This window comes from Sminthopsis crassicaudata, chromosome 1 (genome assembly GCF_048593235.1).
Source record: "Sminthopsis crassicaudata isolate SCR6 chromosome 1, ASM4859323v1, whole genome shotgun sequence".
NCBI classification, from domain to species: domain Eukaryota; kingdom Metazoa; phylum Chordata; class Mammalia; order Dasyuromorphia; family Dasyuridae; genus Sminthopsis; species Sminthopsis crassicaudata.
Window position 1 is genome coordinate 393,317,834 of NC_133617.1, and position 14,861 is coordinate 393,332,694.

The 14,861-nt window shown below is 38.7% G+C and overlaps 1 protein-coding gene across 1 annotated transcript in view; it reads left to right on the plus strand.

Annotated features, from left to right (window-relative positions):
• Positions 1-14,861, plus strand: part of LMF1 (lipase maturation factor 1) — a 745,091-nt gene that overhangs the window by 698,450 nt on the left and 31,780 nt on the right. Inside the window, exon 9 of the mRNA XM_074279711.1 lies at positions 2,169-2,352. Within this exon, the coding sequence (XP_074135812.1) occupies positions 2,169-2,352 (184 nt within the window). The remainder of the gene's footprint in view (positions 1-2,168; positions 2,353-14,861) is intronic.

Genomic DNA, 14,861 nt, shown 5'->3' on the forward strand with positions numbered 1-14,861 from the left:
ACAGATCTCCGAGTTCTCATTCCTGTCTGTTTTCCATTTACACTATGCTGCCATTCAATAGATACAGCATCATAATTTATAACTACAAAGAACTAAAAATTTCAATGTAAAAAATTGTCAAATATCTGAATAAAGTAACTTCCAATGCCTCTGGGACTGGCTAAAACTTTGTGTTATTTTCCCAGGGAGGCAGCAGAACTAGACCAGGGGGAATTCTGTCCAGCCATGGCACCGTAGAGTTTTGCCATGCTTGCTCCATGGATATAGCAGTATTATAGACTGGCTTTATATACATTATATACATTTATATACATTTATATACATTTATATACATTAGAACCTTGGCAAGTTGTCAAAATTCTGAAAACCTTGCTTCCCCCATGACAAAATATGTTATAATAATTCTTTCCCGAGGTGACTCAAATCTGTGGAGTCCCAAGATCATAATTTAGGGGGCAGTACTTAGAGTTCCCTTAAATAAGACCAGAAAAGCATTAACAATAACAACAAAGCAGTAGGTGAACAGATTACAGTGTATACAGATAGTCTGTGGAACCTCAACTTGGAATCAAGAAACTGGTCTTAAAATTTGGCTTTGCTGCTTGACTTGTGTGTGACCTAAAGCAACCTCTCCCAGAGCTTCGGTTTCCTCCTCTACAAAATGGAGGGTAATAATCCTTGTCCTATCCCTCAAGGAGTTGTCATGAGGACAGTGTTTTATAGGTATAACAGTCTACAAATGTGAGATAGAAATATGAGAGGGGAAGTCTCTTGGAAAGAGGGATTCTGTCCTCTGGCAGGAGAGGGCAGGTAGCCCAAGTGGATGTCACATGGGGAGTGAGTGAGGGATAGGCCCTAGACATGTGGGGAGAGTTGCTGCCTCAGTAACTTGTGCCTCCTACCTGTCTGATAGGCACATCCTAGACAAGGACCTCTGCATGGACCCTGCAAAGGGGCTTAGCTTAACTAGCACCCAGACCGAAGTAGAGTTACCCAACTTGCCTGTATTGGGAACCAAGGCATTCTCGTGCTATGGAACTGTGGGAAGTGGCCAGGGATGAGACATTCCTCATCAGCAAGTTCTGCACATATGAGCGGGATGGCAGTGACCATTGTTGGTGTCCTGTTCCTCAGCCACAGGTTGTCAGTGGCAGCAGAGACTTTTGTATAAGCATTTGGGACCTTGCTCAGGAGAAAGTGCTGGACAGCTCTGGCCCAGCCTGCTGTGCTGCTGCTTCCCCCTACAAGGACCTGTGTTCCCCTCAGTTCTCCCTCTCCAGCATCCTTCGGTCCCACTCAGCCACTTTTTGCTCACAAGCGTTGGTTGGAACCTGGCGTCTTCCACCATACTATGTCCAGGGAGCCAATTACAATTCCTGATCCCAAGAGTGCCAGAAAGTAGATTGGGCTTGAGACAAAAAAGGCAAACTTCTACCCACAAATCTATACTCACCTATTCCTTGGTTTGTGAGAAGATAAGTCTTGTATATTTAAAAAAAAAAAAGAGCAGTGTGGTTATTATTAGTGGTCCAGAGCCCCAGTGCCATTGGACTTCTTGTAGAAGCCCCACTTAAAGATGTAATAGGTAGCACAGGATGACATAATGGAGGAAGCTTACCTTGGAATATAGACTGACCTGAATTCCAAACAAATTTCAATAGTCAACAAAGAGAAAGAAACAGGAGGGAAATAATAGAGTTTCAGATCCCTACTCAAGTGGACATAGGTATGAATTCAAATTCTGGACCTACATTTACATTTCTGTATAATACAAGAAAACATTATGAATCCCAATTACCTTGCTTTGGGGAGGGGGAGGAAACTAGGGTAACCAAGAATGCCAATCCACAAGACAGTGAGCTGGGGGAGAGGCCCACTCTATCAAGCCAAAAACCTCTCTCAAAAGCCAAAGGAAGGGGCAGCTAGATGGCCCAGTGAATAGAGCATCAGTCCTGGAGCCAGGAGGACCTGAGTTCAAAGGTGACTTCAGATGCTTTATACCTCACTTAGCCCCAGTTAAAACAAAACAAAACAAAACAAAGGAAGCTTACATTCTTGGAAAAAGCCAACGGGATTCAAGTCTCCTACCAGTAGCAAAGTGAATCAGGGAGGATTTTAATGGCCTATCACATCATGGCCTGCTCTAACTCTTTTCTGTTTCTCCACAGTATTACCAAAGAAAGGACTGAGGTCATTATCCAGGGCACTTCTAGCCTTGTAGCTAATGATTCCACTGCAATATGGGAGGAATATGAATTCAAATGTAAGCCAGGGGACCTGAAGAAGAGACCATGTCTGATCTCTCCATACCACTACCGGCTAGACTGGCTCATGTGGTTTGCTGCTTTCCAGGTAAGACATTTAAGAAAAAAATGCAGTTATCCTAAAGACAAATCCAGTCATACATAACGGCCTCATCCCCCCCCCCCCCCCCAGAATGAATGAATGGGAAAAAAAATTTATTAAGTGCCTGTTATGTGGCAACATTGGATACAAATACAAAATCAAGATAGCCCTACATCTCAGGGAGCTTATATTTTCCTGGAGAAAATAAAACATATCCAAAAGTGACAAACAAGGGAGGGCTGTTCTGACTTGGGAAGCCACAGGGATAGTAATAGAGTAATGCGAGGATTGACTGATATGCCCTTTCTAGTAGCAGTGACAGTTTGGTTATAGTTTCAGAAGTAGAAAAAGGATATGGGAGAAGAGTGTGGATGTGCTCAAAGAAATGACCCCAAGACCAATGGTTCAAGGAACCCTGGAGTCAGAAAGGTTCATGACATTTTACTAATTGTTATGTAGAAGTCAAATAACCTCTGTCTCTTCAGATTCCTCAACGATAAGATGGAAATAATTAAAGCACCTACCTCCCAGGTTTGAAGCAGTAGTAACTGTTTAAAAACAAAAAATAAGGTTTATCACAGTGTCTGGCACATAGTAAGCATATAATAAATGCTTGTTCCCTCCCATTTCTCAAGGTGGTTGAGTAGATATAGAGAAGGACTGCATAACATACTACCAAGACAAATCACGCTCAAGGGAAATAGTTCCAAATGTGATTAAGACACCTCCACTATTCCTGGGGAAAAGATTTCTGGTGACTTAGTGGCCAGGAAGGTGTAAAATCAGATAGGGCAGATGAAGAAAAGATGATCAGGGTGGAAAATTATGGAAGCATAAGCAGGAGGCAACAAGGCTACGTCCAAATTCTCTCCCCCCCCCCCTTTTTTTTTTTGGAGGCTGGGGTTAAGTGACTTGCCCAGGGTCACACAGCTAGGAAGTGTTAAGTGTCTGAGATCAGATTTGAACTCGGGTCCTCCTGAATTCAGGGCTGGTGCTCTTATCCACTGTGCCACCTAGCTGTCCCCAAATTCTCTCCCTTTATCCAGAGCTGTCATCACCTTAACTTAGGAGGCAGCATGGTAGAGAAGAACTGGATTTTGAGTCAAAAAGTTGACCCCCAAATCCTCTGTCTGCTCTCTGTTATCTTTGTGACCTTAGGAAAGAAACAGGGCTTCTCTTTCCTCATTAATAAAATGATGTGTGGACTAGATGATCTATAAGAGCTTTGAAATTCTATGATTCTGTGATCTTCCATGGCAAAGATAATATGATAACAATAGTTAATATTTCTATTGTAGTAGAATATGTGGTGGAACACATTTTCTCTAAATTCTGGCATCTTGACTTTAATCCCCTTGTTGAAGTGCATTGCTATACACTTCATTGAAGTGCATTGCTATACACTTCATAGCGCTTTATGCCTCTTTTCTTAATATATAGGAGGTCTAATTGTGGTCTGAAAATTTGTCATGGAAAATAATGTCTAGGTGGTCGAATTTTACAAGCTAGGACTAAGTTTAGGTTGGATTAGCCTTTCCATATTTTCTGTTATATGTGCCCAGGGAGTGCTAGGTTGCAATGTCACTGTTTTTACTCCTTTTTCATTCCTCTACTTTTATACTGTAATAGAATTAACTTAATTAACCTAAGGTAGCTTGTTATTTTTTGTTAGGTTTTTTTTTTTTTTTTTAACAACAAAGGACTGTCATGTTGATGTCTGTCCACTGCTTATCTGTTTGTATTTTTAACCATTATGCCACCCTTTTCTGGTCATGTGGGCAGGAAATTATGAATAGTAATAATAGAAATAACTCATACTCATTGCATTTTAAAATTTGCAAATACTTTTCTCATAAAAATCCTCAGAGGTAGTTAGTATAAAGATGATTATTCTCTATTTTAGAGATTTCACAGCTAAGTGATCAGGAAGAGCATTGTAGAACTTGCTGATAATCTTTGATACTGGGCAAGAAGAGGCTGGTGGATCACTTGCACTTAAGAGTTCTGAACTACACTAGGACTAAAGCCAATGAGGTATCTATAGTGAGTCTCGCACCAGTGCTATGAGCCCTTATGAGTAAGGGGTTGAGGGAAGGTCATCCAGAACCTAGAGAGGGATGAACCTGCCAAGCTTTCTTATTATCAGAAATGGGATGGGCTTATGAATGAATGGCTGCTAAACTTCTAGTATGAGTGGAAGGAAAAGAGGAAGAAACAGTGTCGTTATACTGTTAGTAAATATCCAAAGCCCAAAGTACCAAAAACCAAAGTTTGAACCAATCTTCTGATTTACTTTAGTGCTTTTTGCCCCAAGGACAATGACAGATTCAAGAATCATATGACCCACACTGTGAAACCTGAGCAAACTGTGTGTGTGCACTTGCTTTTGGATGTAAAGTCTGATTCAGTTAATCTGTTTCATGGGATTTTTATGACGAAAATCTTTTCTGTCTGAAAGTAAATTTAACATAGAGACTTGAACATTAACATACTTTGCCCCGATTGACAACAGAACAGAAGCAAATGCTATAATAAGATCGCCCACTGGCCTTACCTTCTCTAAAGACACACATAAACTTGTAGGATACTGCAAGCATGGTTCTCAAACTTATTAAATGTTTGCTCAGTGAATGTCTCATCTCACCATGCTATAAGGGGAAAAGTACTACAGCAGAAGCCAGAGGGTTTCATTCCCATCTCTTCCACTGTAAACTTGGGTAAGTCACTTAATCTCTAAAAGGATATGTTTCCTCACCTATAATGTAAGGATATTTATGCTCTTTACCAATCACAGTGATTGTGAGAATTAAAATAGATGATGTATGTTATTAAAGTTTAATAAAAATGTCAAGTTTAATCATTATTATCTGACATCCAGAGTTTTAAATTTCAGAGGCCGAATCAACAGATGGATGAGAACATTTCTGTTCACATTGTGGACCATCTTTCTTAATAATGCAATTCAGAGGATTTTTTTTAGGTGATATGTAATGTCTTTGTGCAAGTGGAGTTAATGATTAAGCCCTCTAAGGGCTTGATCATTTGATTGAATCAAATTTGACATTTAAATTCAAAGCCATAATTTATATCCTTCCAAGCAATGACCTGTCCATTGAAATTGTAACAACATGTCACACACAAAAATGATAAGAATAAATTTTCAAATATATTTTTTTACTAAAAGATGATTTTTTCCAGCAGTGGATTTCCAGCAGTGACATCATCCTTTTTAAGGGAGTATCTCAGAGATCTGTCCCTGTTCCTCCAGCAGTTTTATCACTGGTTTTACTAAAGAGAATAATTCTATGCCTAAAATGACAAAGTTGGTAGAGATGGCTAATACATTATAAATAGCAGAAATAGGATACAGAAAGATCTCATTAGGCGAGAACAATAAGCCAAATCTAAAACAAATGTAATAAGAAGTTCTAGAGGTTTTAGCTAACTAGATGAAAAGATAAATGAATCAGTGATATGAAAGGAATGCCCCCAAAAGACTACTATGATGCTGGGTTATTTTTATAGAGAAGTATAATATTCAGTGAGCAACATTTGTCTCATGATCCCACTCCACACTTTCTTACAGAACTTTACCTAGATTTCTTATTTACCTTTATCACATTCTACTTTGTAGATTGGTAAAACATTTTTGCTTCTGGATTTTTTCCCCAATTTTCCACATATTTATTATGGATTTTGCATGTCTTTAGTTTACCTTTTTTATATTGTCTTGCATATTATAAGCCAATGTTTGTTTAATTCAGATTTGATAAATATTGGTTCAATTAATTTAATCACTAGACAGGAAGTCCCACAGCCCTTGTTAATGTCTTAAAACTTGCTTCAACTATCTCCATCCAGCTTTAGATAAGGATGTATAAGTCAACCAGAAATGTATCTTAAATACTTTTCTGTACCTACTCTCTTTTTTAAAAAAAAATGTTCAATTTTATTATATTTTCAGTATCAAATTCCACCCTGTCCCCTACCTTTTCCCAGTGGATAAGCAAGGAATACAGAACTCATTACAAATTTGAAGTCATACAAAACAAATTTCCACATGTACTTAGTCTTTGCTTCTTTTTACCATAAAAGTTGTTATCCTTTGACAGTAACTGTAGAATTATGGGTCAGGAAGAACTCTAGCCACTATAACTGAGAACAGTGTAAAAGGTCCAAAAGATAGGCAGTCACATCAACATGTGAATCTTGTGAATCACCTATCTGCAAAGATGTGATTATAGAGTGACTTAACAACAGAACCTTTAAGAGCATTCTTTCTCAAACATTTTTCTTTCAGCTGGCTATCCTAATGGTTCCTCGGCACCATAAAGTAATAAGGGCCACCTTAACTGCTAAACTTGGGGTTATCAACCTGCAAGTCTAACACAGAGAAAGACTCTCATGAAGGTTCCCCTTTACTGATTAAAATATTGTTAGTTAAAAGTGAAAGAGATGTCATATATGATAGAGGGTACTATGATGCAATGTTGAACATCATTGTGTTGAAGGCCTTATCTATTTTTAATACTCCATGTCATATTTTCTCAGAATAACAAAAAAGCTTTGTTTTTTTTGAAACTCTATCTTATCAAAATTCTACCCATTCTGAAACAGTAATAATCTTGAGATTTTTAGATTTCTTAGTACATGGAGGAGGTAGCTAATAAATATTTACTCTATTGAATTATATCATTAGAATTCTAAGGTCTAGGATAGTCCCGATGAACTTTGCCCTAATCAGACCAAATCAGTAATATTAAATCCCTCAGTGGATACCATGTTTTAAGAAATAATCTTTCTAAACTGGAGTATAGTCACAAAAGGCTGACCAAGATAGGAAGGGAATTTGAAACCATGAACAGAATACTCCAGATGTGGTCTGACTAAAACAGTTTACAATATTACTCTCATGTGCCTCATTTTGCCCAGACTGTATTAATTCACCCTAAACTTTAGGATTTTTCCTGGTTTTGCTGTATCACAAGTATCATAGAAAAATCAATGGAAGAAACAGGAGATGTTTAATCTAGAGAAGAGAAAACATATAAGTTTTAAGAAATTAGGGATCATGTCTTAAGTTATTTTCATCACCTCCAAAACCTGGTACAGTAGAATGGAGAAAGGGGAGTATCTAGAACTAAGATTTTAGTGGTATAGAGAATTCCCAGTAAAGGAAGCTTCTTCTACCAATACAGATCAGCAGTTTATAGTCATAGAAAGTTGCCTGAATCACTGAGAGGATAAGTTACTTGGACTAGCAAGGGTTGCTTACTCTAAGACAAGGTTTCTATCAGCTATTCCTCTTGGCCCTTAATAAGTATGTATTTGCCTGTCATTGAATGAATCTAAATGAAAGACTCACAACTTTTTTATTAACATAGTGAATGAAATATCAAGGTTGGTCAGTTTTAGATCAATCAGTGAATCAACAATTAAATCTCTTAATCAATCACTACATGTCCAGCTGTCACTGCCCTTGAGGATCTCACATTCTAATCTGGAAGACAGCAAATAAATAAATAGATCAATATATAAAATATACAGAGTAAATGGAAAATGAGCTAAGAGAGGAAAGCTTTAAGAGCAGGGGTTAGGGCTGTCGAGGATGGGGGAAGAGCAGGAAAAGTCTCCTGTAAAAAGTGACAATTGAGTTAGGTTTTGAAGGTAGTCATAAGTTCTAAGAGGTCAAGGAGAGAAGGGAGAGTATTCTGGGGATGGAGGCAGGCAGTACAAAGGCACAGTGATGGAGGGTAGAATATGCAAGGAATAGTAAATAGGCTGGAAAGACTGGAAAGGTAGGAAGGGGTCAGGATGTGAATTTTTAACTGCCAGGAAAAGGACTTTATGTAAATAGTAGGAAGCCACTACTTCGTTCATGGGGCTTCATGGGAAGATGTGGACAGACTTGCCTCTTTAGTAAGCTTACTTTGGCATCTATGTGGAGATTGGAGAAGTACTTGAAGCAAGGAGACCCTCTAGAAAGTTATCACAGTATTCCAGACCAGAAATAATGGGGTCCAATACTAGGTGGTGATTGTGAGGAGAAAAGAACATATGCAAGAGACATTGGGACACTAGAAATGACCAGATTGGGCAACCGATTGGATATGTGGAGTAAAAGGGAGCTATCAAGAATGACAATTCCAAAACCTGAGTAACTAGGAGGTTGTTGATGTGCTCTGAAGTAATTGGGAAGTTCACTAGAGAGAAGGGCTTGGGAGAGAAGAAAAAGAATGATCCTGTTTTAAGCCTGTTGAGTTTGAGATGCCTTCAGGATATTTCTTTTGAAATGTCCAGTAGGGGAGATGGTGATGTAAGACTGGAGCTCAGAAGAGAGACCAAGGCTAGATTTCTTCCCTCTGTATTTCTGAGTAACTACTGCCAATTGGCAAGTCAGCCTAGGAGCTCTGGGAGTGGCGGAAGTAGCCCACACCCCACAGCCTGTCTCTGGGAAGGCAATTCCTGTGGAGAAAAAGCCAGCAATCCCCTACAACTGCTGACCAACGGCCACCTATGGAAAAATGAGCCAATTTAGCCTGGCTGAAGCTGCGAAGCACCCTGAGAGAGAGCCAGGAAGCAGTATGTGCAAGGCAAGGCAAACCCCCACCCCTACCTCAGCCGTCCCCTCGCTTTGCCAAGAGTCTGGGGAATCTCAACACTTCTCATCCATTTCCCTGCCCTTACCCCGGGAATTACTGGGGGGAGAGGGTCACTGTGAAGCAGCAGCCTGGCAAGGGCTTCTGCTAACATTTTAACCCCCACTGCAGAAGACCCAGAAAAGAAAGTTCTCACCACCAGTCTTTGATTGATAAATGATTCAACATCAGAAGCTGACATGATTTTTGTTAGGGAAAGTGACCTTAAAGAAAAGCCATCATTATCATCTACTTTATCAGGGCACCCTAAAGACATGGGATCCATCCCTTCTATATTTATGGTTTCCCCCATTAGAATGTGAGTTCCTTGAGCTTGAGAACCATCTTACTTTTCTGTTTGTATCTCCAGGTCTAAAATGATATTTTGCATATTATAATAAATGCCTTTTCATTCATATACATAGAAAATCTGCATAGTAATAATAATTGAACCCATAGGAACTTATCAGATCACCAAGTGGATCCTAGACTAAAAAGTCTTAGGACCAACCACAATTAGTGGGCTTGAATGAAAGATTAGCAAAAAGACACTAGAAGAGTGGTCAGAAAAGGAGAAGAACCAAGTATAAGTCTGTCTATGTCTCTGTCTCTGTCTCACACACACATACAAACATGAGAAACGAGGAGAAGGCAATTTGATTTGGCAATTACAGAATCATTGGTACCTTTGGAAAAAGCAGTTTCATATGAATGATAGTGTCAGAAACCAGACTATGGAGAGGAATGATGGTTACTGAAGATAGTGCTTCTTTTTTGCAAATTTAACTAAGAAAGGGGAGATATAGGTATAATATAAGAAAAGGATGTTTGGGTTTTTGTTTGTTTTTTTAAGGATGGGAGAGACTTGGGTATATTTGTAGGCAGAAAAAAAAAGCAGGAGAGATAGAGACAGAGAGACAAAGAGAGAGAGACAGAGAGAAACAAAGAGGGAGACAGAAAGTGTACACAGAGATAATAGTATAATATTCTGGAGAAAAATTTGGTGCCAGAATCAAAATCCAGAAAAATCTCTTGCCCAATAGGCTGAAATATAATAGAGATAAATGCACAATTCTGCACTTTAAAATCAGTTATACAAGTAGAGAATGAAAAACGTATGGCTAGAGTACAATGGTTACAACATTGGTAAAGGCAGGATGAGAGAGGTGATTGATATTTCTACTGTATTCTGTCCTAAGACCATATTTTGAGTAGTACTACTATATTTTGTTCTGAGTATCTTATTTTAAAAAAATTTTAGTTGTGTTTTTGTACTGTGCTGTTGTCTCCAGAAACTGCCGATCGCTCTCTGGTCTAGAGGAGAGACTTCTTCCTCCAGAGAGCCGCCTCAAGTCTGGCCTAGAGCAGAGACTCCCAGTCTCTTGAGGGCCACTCTTTTTTAACCTCCCAGAGAATGGGTGTGGGATAACGCAAGGGCTTCTAGGAAAAATTACTTCAACCAATGAACTTGCTCCTCCCCAGGAGGTCATAGAAGTAAAACTCCCAGTAAAGGTCAGAACTAGAGAATTGTTAAGTACTGACTTAGCACTTAGTAAGAACCTAATATCTCATTATCTCAGTAGCTCTTAGTAAGAACCTAACATGTTTTATTTTTCCAAATACATGTAAAGATAGTTTTCAACATTCTTTATTGCAAGACTTTGTGTTCCAAATTTTTCTCCCTCCTTCCCTTATCTCCTCCCTCCCCAAGACAGCAAACCAATCTGATAAAGATTAACTATGCACAATTCTTCTGGTCCCTCATGCATCTTTGAACCAATTGATGTTGACTTCCAAAAAAACATAACTAAGACTGATTATGAGAAGGCCTTGAAATTGTGTCAAACAAGAATTCATTAAAAGAACTGGGAATGTTGCCCTTGGAGAAGAGAAGACTTGAGAATCTGATAGATGTGTTCAGGTATTTAAAGGGCTATTATATGAGATTACATTCATTTTGCTTGATCCCAGAAGACTAATTAGTAGCAGTATGCCAAAGTTTGCAGAGAGGTAAATTTCAATGTAGGGAAAACCTTCCTAATGGTCAGAGCTGTCCTAAAGAGGAATGGACTGTCTTAGGAAGCTGAGTTGACCTTCACTGAAAGCTGGTTAGCCACTTGGAGAGGTAGAAGGGTAAGAAATAGATTAAATGGCCTCTGGGATCCCTTCCAGTCTTAAGAGTCTATGAAATTAATAAATCAATCAATGTCGGGGATGGGAGGAAATGGCAATCCTGTCTAGAATGAATGAAATATTATAATATACAATTCTATGTAAGAAACCCGTGGCCTGGGGCTGTTATGTATCAATTCTGAAAATTATATTTGACTGGTACAAACAAATAAGTGGTAGTCTCTCCTTAAACCCAAATTTATATTAAGAATTTACTTTCTCTAAAATGTCATTTCATTTTTCCTACTGATATCAAGCCAGTAGGTGATATTTTCTGAATACAAGTCACTCGAGGCACAAAAAGCTAGTGACCTAAACCACAGGCATAAGACGTCCTTCAGTAATGTAGTAAGAGTTCAAAAGTTGCTATGATTCTAATCTCTGCTTTTCTCCCTGGCTTTTTTCAAGTGGTATTTTCTGTCAGTTGTTTTTGAGATTCTTCTCTAGTGACATAACAGGCTCCCTTGGGCCATGGTTTTTTATTTATCCCTCAGTAGAATTTCATTTAATCTGCATTAGGTATGCTTATCCCTCTCTTAGCAGGAAGCAAAGATTGTGACTGTAATCAGCTCTTCAGAGTTTGAAATAAGAGAGACAGTAGGTCTGGATGAAGCTCCTCACTCCAAGATCACTAATTCTCTAGGGGTTAGAAGGTCAGGAGCTGCTTAAAAAAAAAAAAAAAAAAAAAAGACAACAAAATGGGGCAGCTAGGTGGTATATATACCACCTAGCTGCCCCATGTTGTATATCCATGTATATAGTGGATAGAGCACCAGCTCTATCAGGAGGATCTGAGTTCAAGTCTGGCCTATGTGACCCTGGGCAAGTCACTTAACCCCAATTGCTTCAGGAAAAAAAAGAGAGAAAAAGAAAAGAAAAAACAAAACATGTATCTATCACCCAAGAAAACTGCTTTTTCTGGTGCAGACTGGTTTTTGCACCACAATCTTATCTTTGCATCAGAGTCTATATGGCCACAATTCTTGCTCTGTTTCCTTCTGTCAGCTGCCTGTGGTGCTCAACTCAGCAGATTTGGAAGATTGTGTGGGTTCCATATTTTAGAAAGGGTGTTGGATAGACAGGGGGAAGGAATTGTGAGTGATAGTCTAGAGAAGAGCAATGTGGGAGATAAAATGATAGCTGTCTTCCAGTGCTGGAAGGATTGTCACGTGAAAGCGATTAGCCCTGCTTTACAAAGCCCCAGAGGACAGCCCTTGGAGAAGTTGGTAGAAGCTAGGGAGACAGCTTTCAACCCTTTCAGACTATTAATCTATCCAAAAGTGGAATAAGGTGCCTGGAGAGGTAATGAGTTCTTCATCATTAGAAATCTTCAGGCAGAGGCTTCATGACATTTTGGGATGGTGTAAAGGAGATTTCTACTCAAGCATGGGGTAGATTCAAACCTTCTATGGGTTTTACTTTAACCCTTCTGGTACACATATGTGGAGACAGGAAATACGGCATTTAGAATCAGAGGTATAGAGAGCAGAAGGAAAAAAAGGGTTCAAATCCCTTCATTTTGCAGAAGAAGAAATCTTGTCTGGCCTGTGCTAGGATTGGCCAATAAAGATTATGCTGTAAAGATGGAAATTAGATTCTTTTTAATATAAGATATCCCAAAAAATCTTAGTATAATTTTAAACTTGAATAGTTTAAAGTAGTAGACATGTTCTCTGTGTTTAAGATTCATTGACCATGTTTAAAAGTCAGAGTAGTGATTGAGAGAAGGGTGATCCCTTGAAGCTTTGCCATAGCCAGTTACTGACAAGCTGCTGTCAGCTTACACAATTTGGGGAAAATGGCTGTCGTCTTTTTTTGCTCCTGACTGATAACTTTTGACATTTTATCTCCTGCCATCAAATGCCCAATACACAGTCACAGAGAAATTTTCTCCAAAAATTCTACCTTGGGAAAGAGTTGGGGTAAACTCACAGGATTATATGCCCTTGAGAGATATTCACCTCCTGAAATTGCTAGGCCCTAAGCCTGTCGTGGCTGTCATAGGTCTCTTTGGGTCCCAGTTTTTTATAAGTCAGGAATTTGGATTGCATAGGTTTTCTTTTCTTCCTGTTTTTACATATATCCTTTTGTGTCTATCTGGCTTCCATGAGGACTGCATCTCTGAAGTAGAGTGTTATTGAGAAGTATTGGCAAAGATAGGTAATATGATGCATGACTCCCTTAAATAAGAGTAATGATAACCCATATTTCTAGAACTTTTTGTGTTTTGTAAAGTGTTCTAGTCACAACAATTCTTCTCATTGGTAGCACAGACAAGCAACTTTATGGATGAGCCTGAAGCTCAGAGAAGCAGTGATTCAGCCCTAGTCACCTAGTCTCAGAAACAATACTCAAACATAGTTCCCAAACTCTACACACTTCGTTACTCTGCCTCTATCCTTGGGGAAAGGAAGCATTAGACAACAACATCTTTCCAAGCATCCAAAAAGGCTCCATTTGCTTTCTTCCAGCAAAAGGTTTCTTACAGCTAAATCTAAATATCTCAAGTATGTAAGGCTGATGATACAAAAGCAACAATTATTCTTCCCTTCTGATTATTGGGAAAAGTTTTATCTGGACTAATGCTATCATATAACTCTGTACTTATTCTCTGAGGGCAGTAATAGGAATGAGTCCCCAAATCTGAAGTAATCATAACCCTAATTTCAGGGTGCCAAAAGGGCTTTTGATGGAAAGGTTTTGATGAAAAGCTTAAAGCATGGAAGCCATGTTCAAATACACTATCTAAGAGAAAAGAAGGTATTTACAAAGGAACATTATAGTCAAGATTCATGAGTAATACTGATGAGAATTTAACATTCATGAGAAAGGTGGTTCTTTAGTTGAGACTGTTTTCCTTTGCTTATTCTATATAGTTTGCTGATAAGATCTGCAGAAGAGTCAGGAAAGACTGAACAGCATTAATTATTTGTCCCATAACCATTTTTAATCCGAATTTAATGAATGAATTTTAAAGTTTTTATTAACCATTTACTATGAGCCGAGCACTACCAAAGCCTCTCCTTCAAAGAGCTTAAATTTTAATGGAAGAGAAAATATATACAGAAGAGTGTGAACAGGGAAGAAGTCACAGAGATGAAGAATGAAATAATATGTAAGTCAATTGATGTGGCTTCCTAGAGGGAATAATGGTGTTGACCAAATCAAAATCCAGAAAAAGGAGGAGGGATATAGTAAGAAGGCCAGAGGATCAGTGACAGCCAGGATGAAGAGGTATATATGGTCTCAGGGAATATGGAGCTCCATCAGGTAGGGTGTAGCCATAACAGAGCAGCATTGGGTAAGATGACAATAATTTTCAAAAATAAAAACAACAATCAATCAATAAGCCTTTATTTAGTGTCTACGGTATGCCAGGTACCGTCATAAACACTCATGATACAAAGGAAAAGTGCAACGATCCCTGCCTTTTACATACTAATGGGAGAAAAACTATGAGGGGGAGAAGGAGCTGAGTAGAAAGGGGAGGATCAGAAAACTTCCTATAGGAGATAGAACTTGGACCAAATCTTAAAGGAAACATTGATTCCAAAGGCACATCAACAACAGTAATAACAAACTATATAATGCTTTAAACTTTATAAAGCAGTAGCTTTAAAAGACCAATAGTCCAAGGAAAAGCTAAGGTTTAAGAGGCTTAATGACTTGTCCTCAGCCACAGAATTTAGTCAACAGGACTTTTAA